Source organism: Folsomia candida, unplaced genomic scaffold (genome assembly GCF_002217175.1).
Source record: "Folsomia candida strain VU population unplaced genomic scaffold, ASM221717v1 Fcan01_Sc009, whole genome shotgun sequence".
NCBI classification, from domain to species: domain Eukaryota; kingdom Metazoa; phylum Arthropoda; class Collembola; order Entomobryomorpha; family Isotomidae; genus Folsomia; species Folsomia candida.
The window spans coordinates 1,670,147-1,687,105 of record NW_019091201.1 but is presented as its reverse complement, the minus strand read 5'-3'; the positions used below and the strand labels follow the sequence as shown (position 1 = coordinate 1,687,105).

At 38.6% G+C, this 16,959-nt stretch overlaps 1 protein-coding gene across 4 annotated transcripts in view; it reads right to left on the bottom strand.

Moving 5' to 3' along the window:
- The window catches only part of LOC110854372 (afadin), a 38,504-nt gene that overhangs the window by 8,082 nt on the left and 13,463 nt on the right, over positions 1 to 16,959 (bottom strand). For 3 of the 4 annotated variants that reach the window (XM_022102800.2, XM_022102801.2, XM_022102803.2), the window contains 14 exons: positions 14,574 to 14,638; positions 14,161 to 14,304; positions 13,985 to 14,073; positions 13,507 to 13,608; positions 12,775 to 13,034; positions 12,647 to 12,672; positions 12,497 to 12,570; positions 12,271 to 12,409; positions 11,759 to 11,878; positions 10,622 to 10,780; positions 9,986 to 10,135; positions 7,321 to 7,526; positions 7,147 to 7,188; positions 4,578 to 4,920 (listed from right to left, as the gene is read on the bottom strand). In XM_022102800.2, the coding sequence (XP_021958492.1) occupies positions 4,578 to 4,920; positions 7,147 to 7,188; positions 7,321 to 7,526; positions 9,986 to 10,135; positions 10,622 to 10,780; positions 11,759 to 11,878; positions 12,271 to 12,409; positions 12,497 to 12,570; positions 12,647 to 12,672; positions 12,775 to 13,034; positions 13,507 to 13,608; positions 13,985 to 14,073; positions 14,161 to 14,304; positions 14,574 to 14,638 (1,919 nt within the window). The remainder of the gene's footprint in view (positions 1 to 4,577; positions 4,921 to 7,146; positions 7,189 to 7,320; positions 7,527 to 9,985; positions 10,136 to 10,621; positions 10,781 to 11,758; positions 11,879 to 12,270; positions 12,410 to 12,496; positions 12,571 to 12,646; positions 12,673 to 12,774; positions 13,035 to 13,506; positions 13,609 to 13,984; positions 14,074 to 14,160; positions 14,305 to 14,573; positions 14,639 to 16,959) is intronic. The other variant, XM_022102802.2, reaches the window with a different exon arrangement.

Here is a 16,959-nt window from a genome sequence, read left to right as displayed (position 1 = left end):
AAGTCCTAACACACCGCCTGCCGTTCTTAAAAACATTTAGTTAGTTCTTTTCACAAATATTTAAATACGATGACTTGTTGATACACAATATTTTTGCTCTGGTTTAGTCTCATAACAAGAACAAAGGCTCATAAATACTTGGCATTAAATTTAAGACGTCTGGCTGGCTGGACGGAATATGCTCTTTAAATTTTAATATTGCGTGTTGTTGATTACCCAGTTTGCTTATCATTGCAGTAGGAATGCATATGTATCAAGTACTGTACATGCAGTAAGCGCAAGCTTGACTTGAGCACTAATTTTTTTTAAATCTTGCTGCAGAGTTCAAGTAGAGGTTAGACTTTTGAAAAGAAGTAAACCATATAATTCCCTGAAAAAATCTGGTCATAAAAGTAATACAAGATTTCATATTTTTTATTTTACAAAGTACCAGCAGACGGTAGAGGTACAAAAATATAACCACCATGTCGGGCTCAATTCGTCATCTTGAATTGCATCCGTCGTGATAACTAGAATAGTTAGCTACATGTACTCGTATGTAGGAGAGGGGAGCTTAGAATAAACAAACCGAGACCAACTATGGTGTCGTAATTTCAACCAAAACCATAACTAAAAGTTGAAAAGTTATTATGGTTTAGACTTGAGGAGCCGTTCGGGTTGTATCAAAATAGCAAATGAGATGTTCTTCTACCCTATTCGTACGTAACAAACATTGACTTTTCCACGTTATGCAATTTGAATGTCCCTACAAGCAAGGTAATTTTAGGAATTGTATCGATATTTATTATTGGCAATTTCTTGGGAGATATATTTTCGGAGGGTATGTAGTATGTGCTATTATTGGTATTGTACGAGCAACAGCGGCGACCATGCGCTAAAAATAACGGGAGGACAAAGCTATAATTTATATCGTGGTGACCAGTGACCACCATCTGTACCTCATCACTAATAACGCGTCGTTGCTGTTCTTGACCAACAGTGAAATAGATGGGATCAGGTTTCGAACAGTCCACACATGACATGGCAAAGTCCACACTTTTGCGTTTATTCATCTGCTGCAATCTCAATTTGCTCAAACGAGCTTCCAACTCTGCTATTCTGAAATTCTGACTCTGGATAATGTTGCTAAAGTCTGTGAAATTAGAATGGAAACTGATGCTGGTTGAACTCGCGTTATGGTGGTGTTTAAAATTGTCATTATTATTTTTGCTCATCTGCTCGTGCTGGTGTTGAAGGTGATTCTGGTGAAGAACAAAGCTTTGCGACACGTTAGACGGTTGTTGGTGAATATTATGATTATGTTGATGGTGCTGATGCTGATGCTGATGATTGGTGCAGGTTGCATTATTACGGTCCAAAAGACCACCATGATGATGAAGATGTTGCACCATAATTCTATGTCTGGATGAGGGCGAAGGTTCTGCAAAACTGAGAGGGCGATCCCCACGGAGCTTGCGGGGTTCTGCATAGCTTTGCGGTCTGCATTTCTTCTTCGGAATTGGAATAATGGTTCTGTCTTTCACCACGATGCAATTAGTGGAATTATTTGCGGTAACTGCTGCCAGGGGTGAACTTGTGGTGGAAGTGGTCATATAGCTGCTGACATGTGTGGAGTTGCTAGTATTCGAATTGGTAGTAATTAATGGAGCGTGATGATGATGGGAATGGCCATTCGAGTTGGAATGATTTTTAGTAATGTCTCCATTTCCTAGTGGTATTGTCGACTTTGCTGGCGGATGATGCTTTGATTCAATAAATTCATCAGTATTTCGACCGAAACCAAAAGTTCTTGCTAGTGCATTGGTACTTTTTCTGACACTGCTAATCTTGTGGGTGACGGAAGGATTCACGTCACGATGGTGGGAATGATTATCAACTCGGGTGGTGGTGGACTCAATAGCGACTTTCTCTCTGAGCTTATCCCTATCTTTCTCCTTTAACTTTGATGCTTTTTCCTCCTTTCCTCGTCTCTCTAGTACGACATCACTCCCACCGTTGCACTTTTCCTTGACCCTGCTGCTGTCGCTGATTTTCACTCGTTCGGCTTTCTTGGAATTGGATTTTCGCAACATCCCCGTCACACCGGAGATTCTGGAGGTTCTCGCAGTGAGGGGGAAATGAACATGGTGCGTGGGAGTGATAACCATTTCTTCTTTGAAGCCACCATTTTGATGTAAATGATCACTTGTCGGAATCTTCTTTAAGCTGGGAACGACCACCATTTTTTTGTTCTTGACACTGAGACTCCGACCTGGACTGCGATCATTCATTTCGGACCACCACCACTTTTACCTTTTTCTTACCCAAGACGAAATTACGTGAAAATCCCCACTTTTTACCACCAAACACAAAATGCCAACACACATGCACATAGTATTAACTAAACCCTTATTCGTACTAACTAACCACTATCCCCGTCACAAAGTGTTATTAGTGGCGATGACACAAATGTATGTTTGTTCATTTTGTCAGTAATTTTTTTGGGGTGTAGTCTCTCTTCCTCCAACAAAGATACGATAATATTATTTGACAGGAACGAGCGAACCAATGCGCAAAACTTAATTGTTTAATAGTATTAGTAATTTCACAATGTCCACTAACAACACGTCACCCTCAGCCACGCCACAAGAAAACAAGTCGTAAAGGGAAATCACTTTACAATTTTTAAGCAATATATTTATGACGAATAGTCTCCAAAACTGAGAGTTGTGCAACAAATAATGGAACATTTAAAATGAAAACGCCTTAATGAAGAAGACAAGACTAGAGCTTAGGGACCGGGACTCATCATCCATCCACCTCTACTTTTAACTTCCTGTCCAAACACAAACTGCGTTTATACGATGCAACAACAACCAACCAACGTGAACCAAATGACACTCGAGTGTTTAACTTGAGAATAAATTTTTAGCGTTTTTTACTCTAAAACTTGTACACCTTCTGTCTACTCAATTCAAAGTAACTTGCCCTGGCCCGTTGGAGGTGGATATATTTTTATTTAGCGTTGTTACTTATATACGCCTTGTATTCACCTTAACGATTGCATCAACATTAGAAGTATGAAACCAAAGCAGGTAAACTTTACTTTACACTAATTTCCGTCTTCCTCTCAATCCGGATTTTCTTTCGCACGCTTCTCTCATAAGCATCGTGGTTAAAAATCCATCCCTCAGGCTATCCCGTTTTTCACATGCATTACATTGAACTCTAATCTAATCTAATAACAGCAAAGAAGGTATGCAACGTACAAACTAGTAGATAGATAACTGACTCAAGAAACAACTGCACTCTCACTAACTGAACTAAATTAAGTATGTGTCATGTCATGATCACCGTAACGCATACGTACGTAGAACGAATGAAATGTCCAACGCATTTAGCATAATAAATTAAAACCTTGCTATGCATATGTGTATCTTTCCGTATGAATTTTTAAAGCACGAGTGCCTATTGTTACAGATGTTTTATTGCGAATAAGCGTTTAGAAAAAGATGAAATAAGGCCCATCAAGAAATAATGTTAAGTATTGTCTCTCTGTCTGGCTTTGTGTGCAGTAATACGAAATAATGGGGTAAAAAACTGTAATAAAATAATAATGCAAACTAAACAAATGCACTGCGATAATATGTGTGTTGCCATAAAACAGTAAATGCTTGCTTCCTCCTACGAAATAAATGGAAGGTGTATACCCACCATTTCACACCAAGAAAAAACAACTGCTAAGTGAAATTTAAGCAAGTTTTCATGGCTTAACGCAAAATTGCCCCCGTAACTGTAACACATTTGATTTATACGATTCGAGACCCATGCAAAGTGCGGAGTAACAACGTTGAGTGACAGGAAAATAGTCTTTTCACTTTCTCATTCAACCACGAAGAAGGAATTTTGCATTTTGCAAATTTCAGGTAGAAATTAAAACTGCAAAGATTAAAAGAAAGAAAAAAAAACACTCGTGATTTGAGACTCTAACTGAGGTCGGCAAAATGTCATACAAATTACGCTTACACGAAAAGACCTAACTATGTCGGGTAGTCTTGAGTTGAGTGCTAACTATTAGTACCTGTTATACGTAGTAGCATCACTAACAATGGGTAAATGGACCAATAAGATTGTGGTAGTGGTAAAAGAATTTCTTGAAAAATTCCGTGCTGTAGGATTCAGTAGGAAATCAACCTCATCAAATAAGCAGAATGTGTCTCAAGATAAGTAAGAGGCTTAAATCAGAGTATACATAAGCATGACAAACGCATTTCATCTCGGAAGGAGGTAACCTTTTTACTTTAATTCGTGATGAAATTACACTTGTCCGGATTACACGTGAGCACAAGTGTTTGTTAACGTTATAAGTACATATTCTGGGTATAAGGTTGAAACGATATTTGCGAGGAATAGATATTTCTTATGAGCAATCGTTTCCTTAAGGTTACGCTTAAATCTAGTAGATCAAATCTCGAATGGTAGATGGATGCGAATAATAATAATAATATGCAATTCGTCTGGTGACTCAAAACACAATGACATTTTTATATAATAAATATACTGTTTTAGCAACACTTAAAGGATTTTTATTATCTTACCTTGGCTGCAACAATGCTTAGTCCCAGTCCTCCCGAAATCTTTTGGAGTTTAATCGTCTGAATCTCCGGTCCAGCACCGGGTGGAGGCATCAACTGATTCGAACTAAACAACTGCTGCTGAGCATGATTATTGTGATGATTCGCAAGAATCGAGTTTGACGAGGAGGGGGACATTGGCATATTATTTCCAATCACGCCGTGATGATGATTGTTGACAACACCAGTGTGATTGTTGATGAAACTATGTCTTTCACTCCCTATAACACTGCCCGGAGTTCCGACCACCATCCCGCTGCCCGTCATATTGTTGAACGCGGCAGCAAAAGATCTTCCACTCATGGCACTGCAAACAAATAAGATCTTATTTTTAATAACAACTCGCCTCACACTTCCCCATCAACCCAAAATCCCGCAAATTCTTTTCAGAAGAAACCTCGCAATATTTCCTACTTCTCAAATAATAATAATTAAATTTTTCACAAATAATTAAATAAAAATGTCACTCCCCCCAACTCCAAGTACCTCATCAAAGAGGAAGGCTACACCCACCAGTAGAGGTAACAAGAAGGAGAAGAAAGAAATAGTTTACAAGTTTTGTGTGCCTGATTCCGAAGAGGATGAAGAAGAAGAGTCAATTTTCTCATCAAAGAAAAAATGGACACCAGTTGAGAGCAAGCTAAATGGGACACCATTTTCCAAACCTCCACCCACCAACCCCAGATCGAGATATGTTGGGAAAACGATTGACATCCGGGGAGGAAAACCAATCCCAGAATGGTGGAAAACGGCTACAGTCTTGAGGACAGATAAAAAGATGGCGAGAAAGTCCGAAGGTGAGAAAACAACAATTTGTATTTTGTAATATGTACAATATACCACGTCTAATAATTTGTTTGTTACTGTTTAGACAAACAAGACGGGAAGCTGTGGAAATTCTACTGCAAGTTAGCGAGAGAGCCCGTGACTGATGGGGCAGAGTCACAAAATTCTAACCGGTCGGATGGAGATTCTTGCACCCCGCTCACCCCTGCAACCCCACCCATCATTACGTCAAATGACAGCCCTTTAACGGCGGAGGAGAGGACAATAGTAAATGATAAGATCAAGGATGCTGGAATTGAAGGACTACCCGTCCCTGGAACCGATTGCAAGGTTCTTTATAAACCACCCGACACCAGTAGAGGAGGAAAGTTCTATCGCCCTTGGGGGTTGTTCGCTATGATAAAGGGGACAGGTGAAAAAAATCATCACTACATTTGCACGGCTGACCACAGTAAGTAATTTATTTATGTAATAATTAATTTCTGACAAAAATAATAATTTATATTCATTTATGTAGATTGCGTTCGGTATAATGGTGTTATTATGGAGGAGCACCCACGATGTCATCTCCACAAAGGCGGCCAGATTGGCTTTGTTTTAGGACAATTCACAGATGGAAATAACAAGAAGAGTGAGGTGGTCTTGCACGTCATAGCTTCATTCAATTACACTGAAGGGGATGAAGAGGGAAAGAAGGAAAGTGCTAATGTAGAATTACGCAAACAAACCTGGTCTGATGATTATGGTTGGGCAGCGTACAAGAAAGAACGAGAAGCCTTGGGTAGAACAGCCCCTGATTTGTTCGAGATAAAGAGTCGCAGAATGTATTTTGAGGAGGAGACTGAAATGATGAAAATTTACTCAGCACGGCAGGTACATGAGCTGCTAACTACTTATGTTGGTCATGTAATCATTGAATCACTAATTTTAAGCTTTTCCTTTAATAGACTGCAACCCTATTCCAACTGCTCCTCTGGCCCGACACAACTATCAAAATCATTTGTTTAAATCAGAAAATAAACCTTCCAAATGCTGCGTACCAAGAGTTACTGGATGAGATGGATGGATTAGGAATTGAGCTCAAAATTCATGACAAATTGAAGCCAAAAATAGCAGAAGAGTTGGTTGTGGATTCCCGTTTGGAAATTCCATTCATGATGAAGGCCGAGCCGAACGAAAATATGTATTCTATCTTCAGAAGAGGACAAGAACTGATAGATGATCAAGAGAAAGATAAGAAGACTGGGAAGGATGATAAGAAAAAGGAATCTATTGCTGTACTGTACTTTGCATCGAGTCCCTTCATAATCTACGCTGGTCAGGCGCTCAAATCCGGCGTCCACGGAGACTCCCAAAACTCTTCTGATCCCGTGGTGGATTATAAAAATAAGAAGGGTGACCAACCGGACCCTGAAATTGTCCCAATAGGAGTCGTTGCAGCTGCAGACAGATACAAGTGGGAGTTTCATCTCCATGTCTGCGCTCTATTGGCCTCCCTATTCAAACTAACTAATCACATCAATCCAGAACAATTTTCCGCCCAGTCTCACCCTCTCTGTATCAATAAGCAGCTCGATTCATCGTTTGTGGACAAGAAATCATGGGGAATCATTAGTTCCTACATGATGAAGAAGTTCTTGGTGGATATTTCTTTACACCCAAAGTAATTCGTTACAAATTATTTGTTAGTATTTAATCGTAATTTTATGCACGTTGGAACTTTATAAACTAAATAAAATATGAATACCTGGGTGACCGCATCGGATCGTGGAAAAATATTGTCCAATATCTGATCGTGAAAAAAAGATTTCAGTTAGTATTCCAGTAAGTTTGTGTAGGTGGGCGTTTAAATGTATGAAAGCCCAACTACGTATGTATAACTTGCATTCACATCAATATCAACCACACAATTTAGACTTACCCAGCAGCGTTCGTATTTGGCGTTAGTCGACACACGGGGGACAATGGGGACAAGAATTCGACGAGTCCAGTCGGAATTCCACGCACAATATCACACGAATATCCGTCTTCCGGTAAGAGAAAGGCTAGTCCGAGCAGAGGTTCTTCTTCGACACGGATATGTCGACCATCACCGCGAATAACGTCGTCAACTGTACTCTCAGCAACCTAAACCACAAATGAAAAATAATCTCTTTTGTAACTTTGGCTGGCTTGTTTGGGCGAAACTACCAGAAGAGACGAAACAACCCCTCATAAAAATTTGTACACTCACGTTTCACCGTCGTCGTTCGTCTCCCATATGCAAATTGTAAATGAAATGATGATGCTGTTATTCTCTCTTAACAGAGTTTGGTTTTTGGTAGAGATATGTACGATGGATGGATGGATGATGATGTTGATAAAGTAAATAAACCCAGCCTTTTACTAATGGTGGTTATACATGCGTTGTTAACTAATACTAAAATGCTAACTTGTATAATAGAAGTGTATGTATGTGTGTAATGTAGAGTAATAATGTAATGTTTGGAAGAGTCATGCAGTTCTATTAGTCACTCTTCTTTTTGGGTCTTCTCTCTCTCTCTTTTTCCATCGTACTTCTTTACTTTGATATAAAAAGTTCCCAATAAGACCTTTCCTTTTAAGTTTTGAACTGACTAATGACTAAACTGAGGGAACAAAAAATATTATCAGGTACACAAACACGAGACATCAACCCTCTTGCAATAGGATCCTTAATAATATGACGAGGATGAGGATGATGCGATCCCAAACACTCAGAGTTTTAGGCCTTTTAAGATGGCCTTATAGATTTACCCAGATGTCTGTCTGTGCGTCCGTCTGTGCGCACGATAACTCTCTTTAAACACATGCTATCGACTTGAAATTTTGCACACTTCATCTTCGGGCCAAAAGTAAGGACGAGTTCGGAGATGGGCATGATCGGCCAAGTAGTTGGCCGGTGGGGGTCTTTTCCACCCAAATGTGTTGCCACTAACTACAAGATGGCATTAATGCCATCTTAAAAGGCCCCGCAAAGTTGCTTGGAGTAGGTTTTTAATCTAATCTCAGCAAAACCAAGGTTTATTTTTCATCCCATGCATCCATTCAATGCATGCAATGTATTCTTTCCACACTATATTTTTTACCGTTTTTACGCCCTTTACTGAACCATTGGTTGCATTGGTATGCAACGTAATTGTGGAAAAAGTGCATGAGATGATGGGGTTGTGGTGTGTGGATGTATACATACGCAAAGAATAACATTTTTTAACTAGATGTATGGATATATATATACGTATTTCACACACTGAATCTCAACGCTCTTACTACCAGACCGTATCCTCAGTTAGTTTAGGAAAAGGATTATTTATGTTTTGTTGGTTTTGTCTGAATAAAAATGGTTTCTCTTTTTTTCAGTGGGAAGAAGAGAACAGATTGAGTTGAAAGTGACACTTTGTAACATTATTGCAATTGTTAACCCTGATTTTGAAAGGCAACAACAACCCATATCGTAACGTCATCAGATCAGTTGGTTATCATTATATCCGGCATGCATAGGTCGTCAGGAGGAGCACAGTCAGTCAGTCACTTATCTGTCGTTGTACTCAATCATAATCTGCATTTAAAATTTTCTTTTCGACACGAGAACTTCTTCCTTTTCCTCTCTCGTCAATTGCGTTGGACAAATAAACGAGGCTTCTTTTATTGAGGGTGAAGAATTACGCATGCAAATGTATACATTCAACGGAAGAACAGTTTGTGAATGAGGTTCTCCTGATGAACCTCGGAAAATAATAAATCATTTCCCGATGCAATGTCTTGTTGATTGACTATGAACCCTAATAAATAAACCTTGCTGGGCTATATATATATGGCGTGTCATCAATATTAGTTTCGTACCCAAATAGAAATATCGAGTATTCTCACGACAATATGTAGGATTGCGTACGTATACGTTAACTAATTTATTGGACATTGCTGCTGCTGCTGCATTTACCTAAATCGATTCAATTCGGCTTGTGCAAACAATTTGGAGTCGTACAGCGATGAAATAAAACCTATATTAACCGATGAACCTTTCCCTTTATATTCAAGAGATGGTCAGCACTTGACGAGTCACGAAAATAAATATTTTTCTATTTTTAGCATTTTGTGAGAAACGTGAGTATGTGTGTGTCACACGTATGTATCCCCTGCCTGATAGACTAATCCACTCGTCGTGTGACGTATGAGGAGAAAGCATGTCACAAAAACCAACTAGTGAAATTAGCCGATTGCAAAACAAACAATTAAGTCATTAACTTTGTTTTTGGGGTGGTACACGTGTGTTTCAATTCTCCAATTCTGAAAATATGTTTTTCAGGAAGTATTGGAATCTATTATACAAATGACGATAGATGTGTGCCGAGAGGATACCAGCTCTAACCACACACTTTATGTAAAACAATAGTTTATGGGTGTATGTAATACCCAACTCTCTTATTATGTAAGTTAGCATGTCTGCAAATATATGAAAATTACATTTCCAACGACCGGAAGGTAGGCGTTTTCGTGAGTGAATGAATGGGGGTGTTTCATAGAAATGAATAATAAAAAATAAACACATAGAAAGTTAGATGACATACCCGAACTACATTTTCCAGGATTTCTGGGGAAATGGGGGCTTCATCCGAGTCGTATTGATATTTCATGAGGAGACATCTCAATTGCATTGAGTTTAGTTTAAAACAACTACTGGCTGCTGTGCTTACTTCTTCGGCTGTGTTCTTCATTGCCTGCGGGAGCAAATTGAGAGAGAAAAGAAAACATTAATGGAATGAAAGTGACATATGCTGAATTCAGCGTCATTATTTCTTTATTAGCTGCCTCCTCGTCGTATTCTGCTTACATGCCTTGGGGTAACAGTTACACGTACATCCATCTCCATACATAAATGTTGGGACTGACGACAGTTTGAAATATGTGCAGGGAATGGAGAAATGTGGTGAGAAAGTCGTAGCAGTTGTATAGACTTCTCTCCATCAATTATTCAAATTGATGTTTTATAGAAATGGACAGGGAAACAGATACCCCAAAGCATGCTTCGTTGCACAATTGAGATACAGTCTCATAGTGCATAGCACGTTCCATAAACTTGTCATGCCTTATTGTCAATTAAGGTAAATCTTGCCAATAGTCCAGTTAGACTATTGTGTCAGGCAAGGTTTCTCGCAAATAAACTATTTATGCAAATATTGCAAAGTAAATCCAGAATACTGTACCTGAAGAAGATGGGTCGCCTGGATAATACGGACAAGATGGCAATCAGCAGCCAATTCCAGACCCTGCTTTTCAGCCCATGTTTCAATTCGATTAATCCTTCTCCGTAGTCGATTGCCCCATGTTCGGCTGCAGTAGTTTCTTCCGTCCATGCCAATCAACTGTCATAAAGAGAAGACAACACAAGTGCATAATCAGTTAGTGCCAGTTCCTTATAGAGAAATAGAGTCATTTAGATTTAAAAGAATTAATCCTCTTCCTCCTACATTAATCCACTTTGTTGCATCCACATCAAGCTATTAGCCGCCTTCACTAAACTCTACGATACCACCCACAGAGAAAATGTCACAACTTGGAAATTCTAAATGCCAGCATCTCAAATATACACTCTCTCATTTACTTGTTTATCCTGTCGAAACATGAATCAAACCAAGTTACATATATCAAAACAAGAAGCTCTTCTGACATTTTCAAAGAAAATGGTATAACAATATTTAATTTCAACTATATTAAAGAGTTAAGTTACTTGCTTTGAAATAAGGGCAACGAGAGTACAGTTTGCATACAGTTGCATTGCACCAATTTTTTATACAAGCTTTATCTAGAAAGGTTTAGCCACCCAAACTTGGGACAGCATTTACAGACCCCCGTTGTTACAAAGTTAAAAGTTACATAACATAAATATCTGGTTTTAACCACCCATCATCATCTATTATTGACTCCCAACGATTTTGACGCGGCCTTGAGTAAGCATGTTAATAAATTATAAATCATTCGAGAACAAACTCCCCATGGAACTCAAAGTTCAGCAGGGAAATGAAAGGAGAAAGTCGTCTGGAGAAAGTTTGAGTGACAGGACAAACCAGCAGGTGTGAGTACATTGTAAATACGTGCGACGTGACCAATTTGAGACGGCATCATCGTAGTTGCATGTATAACGTCCAGAAATAACTCAGACGGTAAACAAACATGCTATTTACAGAATATTTGAAGATTATGTGATATGGATGGAGGAGGAAGAAATATGATGACGAGGACCATGGTGGTAATACGTCATAATAAGATTTGTTTCACAGCCTATATACTACATGTCCACTACTAACACTAATACTAATGTGGATTTAGATATGAATCCTTACCTTGTTAAATACGGCCATATTAACAAAGTGGAACACCTGGGAGAAAAGTTGTATTGTGAGGGCTGCATTGACACGGGATCGACGCAATAATGTCATCGTCGAACCGAGGACACCAATCATCTAAAGTGCGGAAGAGAATAAAAAAAGTTAAATTTAAAAACAGGAAGTTTGTGGTAAATAAAACGAAACGAACACTCTTTAAAAGAAATAAAGTCTGCATGTGTATCGGTAGTTCCGTTTTCTTTGTACATATGTACATACATATACGGCGTGTTATATAAACAGCACACATTTGGCAAACTTGTTGTTGATTTGAGATAAGCAATTGCTATCCAAATGCTGATAAGCATGTTCGATACAAAAATTAATTTATGTGTACTTTCTTTCCAACTTTCACTAAAGTTTTTTTTGGTTGGCGAAATTACGTAATATGCTTAAGTTTATAGTGAAAAATAGTATGCACGTTTTCCTGAACGATACAAACGAAACAATCAAATTTCATATAAACTTACTGGAGATGTTGCATTTTCATCGTCTTCATCTCTTTCTAGGAAAAAATGCCCCACCAAATTGGATATTTCGCCTTGAATGCAGGTCACCAGGTGTCGAAATGATAGTTGCACAACTTCCGCGAGAATATCTTGAGCATCCCTGTGAAAACAAATGAAAACAAATTAAAAATATGTAACATGGATGCATCCTCAAATGTCAATGCTAGTCCTTAAAACTTCTACTCACACTGAGAAAGCTCCAATCTGCCTGTCAGACTTTAGAAAATGGAGAAGTTCTGATGAGTTTGCCATCCAAAATGCCTGTAATAAATTGGGTAACGGAGTAGAATTCTTGTTCCTTAAATAAATATGTTGTAAAAGTAGTTTTCAAACTTACCAAACTATTTGCATCTGTGTTGCGATCTTGCAAAGAAAAATATTTGTTTACATAATATGCATCATCCATGTCTTCAATTAATTAATTTTACTCCTACACCTTTAGCCTAATGTTTCAAAATAACTCACCTTGCACGGTTTGCATCATTAAATGAGCCACTCTTATTAAGAATGCGGAAAGGAGGTGAGCTCTCTCGTGTGGGGTTGCATCCGGTCGAAAGTGCGTCGTGGCACGATATCTTGCAGACAAATATATTGCGTAGGTGGGAGAAAGCTTGAAGTGCAGAGTGGCTGGGGAAATGTTTACAACAACGAGACTCAGAAATGCGTCTTCTCCAACTTCCGGGAGTTCAAGAGTTGCTGGGAGAATGGAGTCTGGCCTTATCGCCCTGCGTACATACCAGTAAATTCGGATTACGAATAATTTTTTCATACGAAAACTGCGTAGAATTAGACGAAGATTGAAAGCCTAAGCTGTCAGACGTGTGTCGAGTAGCATGTGGTGGATATCATAACTCGGAAGAGATGATGATTCACTTTGTGTTTTAAATTGATTACATTTTATGAATTGTATGTAGGTCATAACCACCACCACCACAGCATCACACTGGCTTGATCTTTGTTGTTTTGAAGGGTGTGTCGTCACACAAAGACGACCCACTAAAACTTCAAAATGAGAGATGAAGTGCGTCAAAGAGAAAGCATTATAGAGATTTCATAAGGGTAAGAAATGTAAACAGCCCAAAGCAAAGTGAGGGTGAAAGCAATAAAATATATACACAGATTATTATTTTGCATCGTAAATTGTTTTTTTCGTCACAAAAAAAAGATCCACCCTTGAAGTTTAAGACGCAAATTCACCTTGTAGAATCATCATGTGCAGGGGATAAGGGAGGTGATTGAATAATACTTCCAGATTTCGACATTCCACCACCCGTCGTAGTTGGAGAATCTATAACCTCCCTAAGGGAAGGTAAAAAACAAAGGAAAAAATCCAGTGACCAACCGAAACCAAACCAAAATAAATACATAATTCTACTTAATACGCAGGACTACTTCTACTTTCTTCCTTACGAAAAGTGCTTTCACCCCAAGTTGTGCATATCATAAGTACAATTTATAATGAAGGAACAACTTTGGGCCAAAAAACATACATAGATAAACAAACTAATTGCAGTATTTACAGTATGTGCATACTCAAAGTTTTCAAAATACTATGATACATTTTACACTATCGCTGCTATATATCACTAAATACAAGCGTTTGGTGAGTGTGTTTCACAATCAAGAGAATTTCAAAATAAAGTTTTTAAAAATGTGAAGAACCCGGTAAACTTACCTTTCATTAAAAGTTCGATTGCCGGTTGGACTATTTCGCTGAGAAAATCTAAAGTAATGAGTCCTTCCGAAACGGATTATGGCTCCATGCTGCCGAAAAAAGAGAAAGCGGGCAAATAAGTACAAATCCTCATCTTTCATGTTCCCTGCTTATCAGACACAATTATCGTTACCAACCTGAAGCATGGTCGTCTCGTATATTCGCTGACCGTTCACGTAAATGTCGGAATCCCTCGATGACGGTGTGAGGGTAACTATTCCCTCAGTGTTGGCAATTACACAATGCCTCGGTCTGAGACCGGCGAGTTGAAGGCCACCCCACTAATTAACATGTGAAACAATTGCTTTTAAAATTTTATCTAAAATCAGGTGCCCATGTAAGTCTTTAATATGCAGTGCGAATTCAAAAAGCGCACACACAGGTGGGCAACTGATTTCAGTACCACAAAAATTTTTTTACTTATTTCTATATAAAACGGCAATTTTTCGATAAATATATTGTATTATTGCCAAATGAGATCCTCAGACGTATTTACATTCATGACACACTAATGAAATCCACACAATATATTTACCCCTAACTGACTTACCCACTCGCTCCCCACTTCCGTGACGTCAGATTCCAGCGTGATCCTTCTCCCAGTCTCACTTCCATCTGTAATTTAATTAAATCCATGTCATTCGTGTCTTAAAAGAATTCTCCCTAAAAAATAATTAAATTGGTTCATTTATTACTCATGAACCAGAGATACATAGATAGATCGTAAATCAATCCTGTAATTGACTGCAACAAATTATTGGAAAGAAGAAACTGACGCGTGTGTATCGTCTGGTTCAAAGGAGAAAGTAATGAGTGTGCATGTCAGAGATAACGTAGATAATTCCTGAAACAATATATTACTACGTGTACGTGGTCCTTATCGCCATGAAGGACATCAGCGCATCTATTACCACATTATGAGCAGGTTTATGAGGGAAAACATGGCATAACTTGCACTAACGGAAGACTTTCTCCCAGCAATAATCCATCCTGTTTGTCATTGTCCTGCATGATGTCGTGTCTAGCCCAAGTCTTGAATGAATGACGTAAAATCAATGAGCCCCACCACTTTATCTTCATTTACTTAATGTACTTTCCCCAACTGGTAAATACGGGAAAGGGGGATTGCAAGCACTTGTGTACAAGAATGTTGGAGTAGTAACTTTATGTCCATGTAAAAGAGTAAGTATGCATGCAACAAGCTTTCTTGTTAATCTTCTTGTTTTCCTGGGTTCTCCCACCACTAAAAAGTAGTAGATAACATACAGGATGTCGTTGATAAGCAAGGACAGGCTGGCACTGTACTACTCCTACCCACGCGAGAAAGTTAGGACTTAGATTGGACGACACGACGATCAATTTCGACCAAAGCTTGCTACGCTACAGACTAACTGACAGAAAATGTCAATGCAAATTTCCAACCTGGATTTGTTCCCGGACGATAAAGTGATGAAAATCAACCAACCAAAACTGCATTTCACCGGTAATAAATTAGTTCTAATGAGGCTCATTCTAATCGCTCGTGTCACTTTGAATTTGTCAAGTATATAAATACGCCGTAAATTTATTTGCGTTAAATAAACGATTATATGAAGGAAGACCTTGTTTGACTTGGTTGCATGTTTTGTGTATTCTTTAATGTCAACCTTTGCCTCACCCAACTAATCAATTACTTATCTGAAGCAACATCCCATTTGTTGTCAGTCAGGCAGGGGACAGGTTCCCAATATTCGGCAGTTTCTGCACTAATATTTGCTGAAATCGATCATTGCTATTATTGCCTAACAGCAGCTTCTCCTAAATTTATGAATGTTGCAAACCCCACCCCCACCCTTGCCATATATGCCATATCTCGTTAATATGAGTAGAAAGATAATTCATAAGTATAGAATTTATCGTTCTCCATCATATGAGGAATGCCTCCAGCTCGTCATGCGATAAAATCTGAGTCCACCTTTACATAACCGTGTATTTCATAGGGTTAAGTTTAATGCACCACCAAATTAGTTGAAACTTGCCACAATTTTTAGCCGAATTTGCCACTGGATGAAATTTTTCTAACTTTGGCCTTTTTAGCCACCAACTTAGATGGTGGTTACCACAAAATTAGATGGGCTGCCATTAAGATATTTGATGACGTTAAATATGGATATAGGTTACAAAAACAATGCACAATTTACAATACTATGATTTACTTATTTATAATTATTTGCCTATATCGTTTTAACATGCAACTGAAATAATAATGAGCGCTTTTTTGGTTTTACAGCTTTAACACTTTTCACCCAATGGAACGGTTTTAGCTTCCGGTCGACTAACATCTAAAGCGTATTCTGGATTGCTAAGCCAATTATAGGCCAAACGTGTTCTTTTAAATACAGGCGGGACGTGAACATGTACACTCTAAACAAAACGGTGTCAATATATGACTTAACCGCCTTGGTTAAAATTATGATTCCGAGTAGTAATGAATTTTTTCCGTCCGGTCATAACATTATAGCAACCGGTATCAAAATCATCAAAACTCGGATTCAACATTGTAACCAAGGCGGTTAAGTCATATATTGACACCGACGGTGTTGATTCGACAAATTTTTATTTTGAGTGTAGAATTAGTCCATTGATTGGTGTGAACCATCCATAATCTTGTGACGCTAGTGACGCAGGAATCGAAAATTGTTGATGACCTGTCCGTATTCACCCAATCTTAGCAAGCGGTGTTGCCCGTTATCACCGCTCCGGTTAAGTCATATATGCACTCCGTTTGGTGATGATTCAAATTGATTCAATACCATTTTGCTAAGAGTGCCCGCAATGTAATCCGCAATTTGTAAATTTTCTTCTTACACCATCCTCTTTCAAAGAAGGTTGGCGTGAAACAGAGACAAAATAATGCTTAATGTTTGGTTCATCTTTAGATCTATTATACCTGGTGC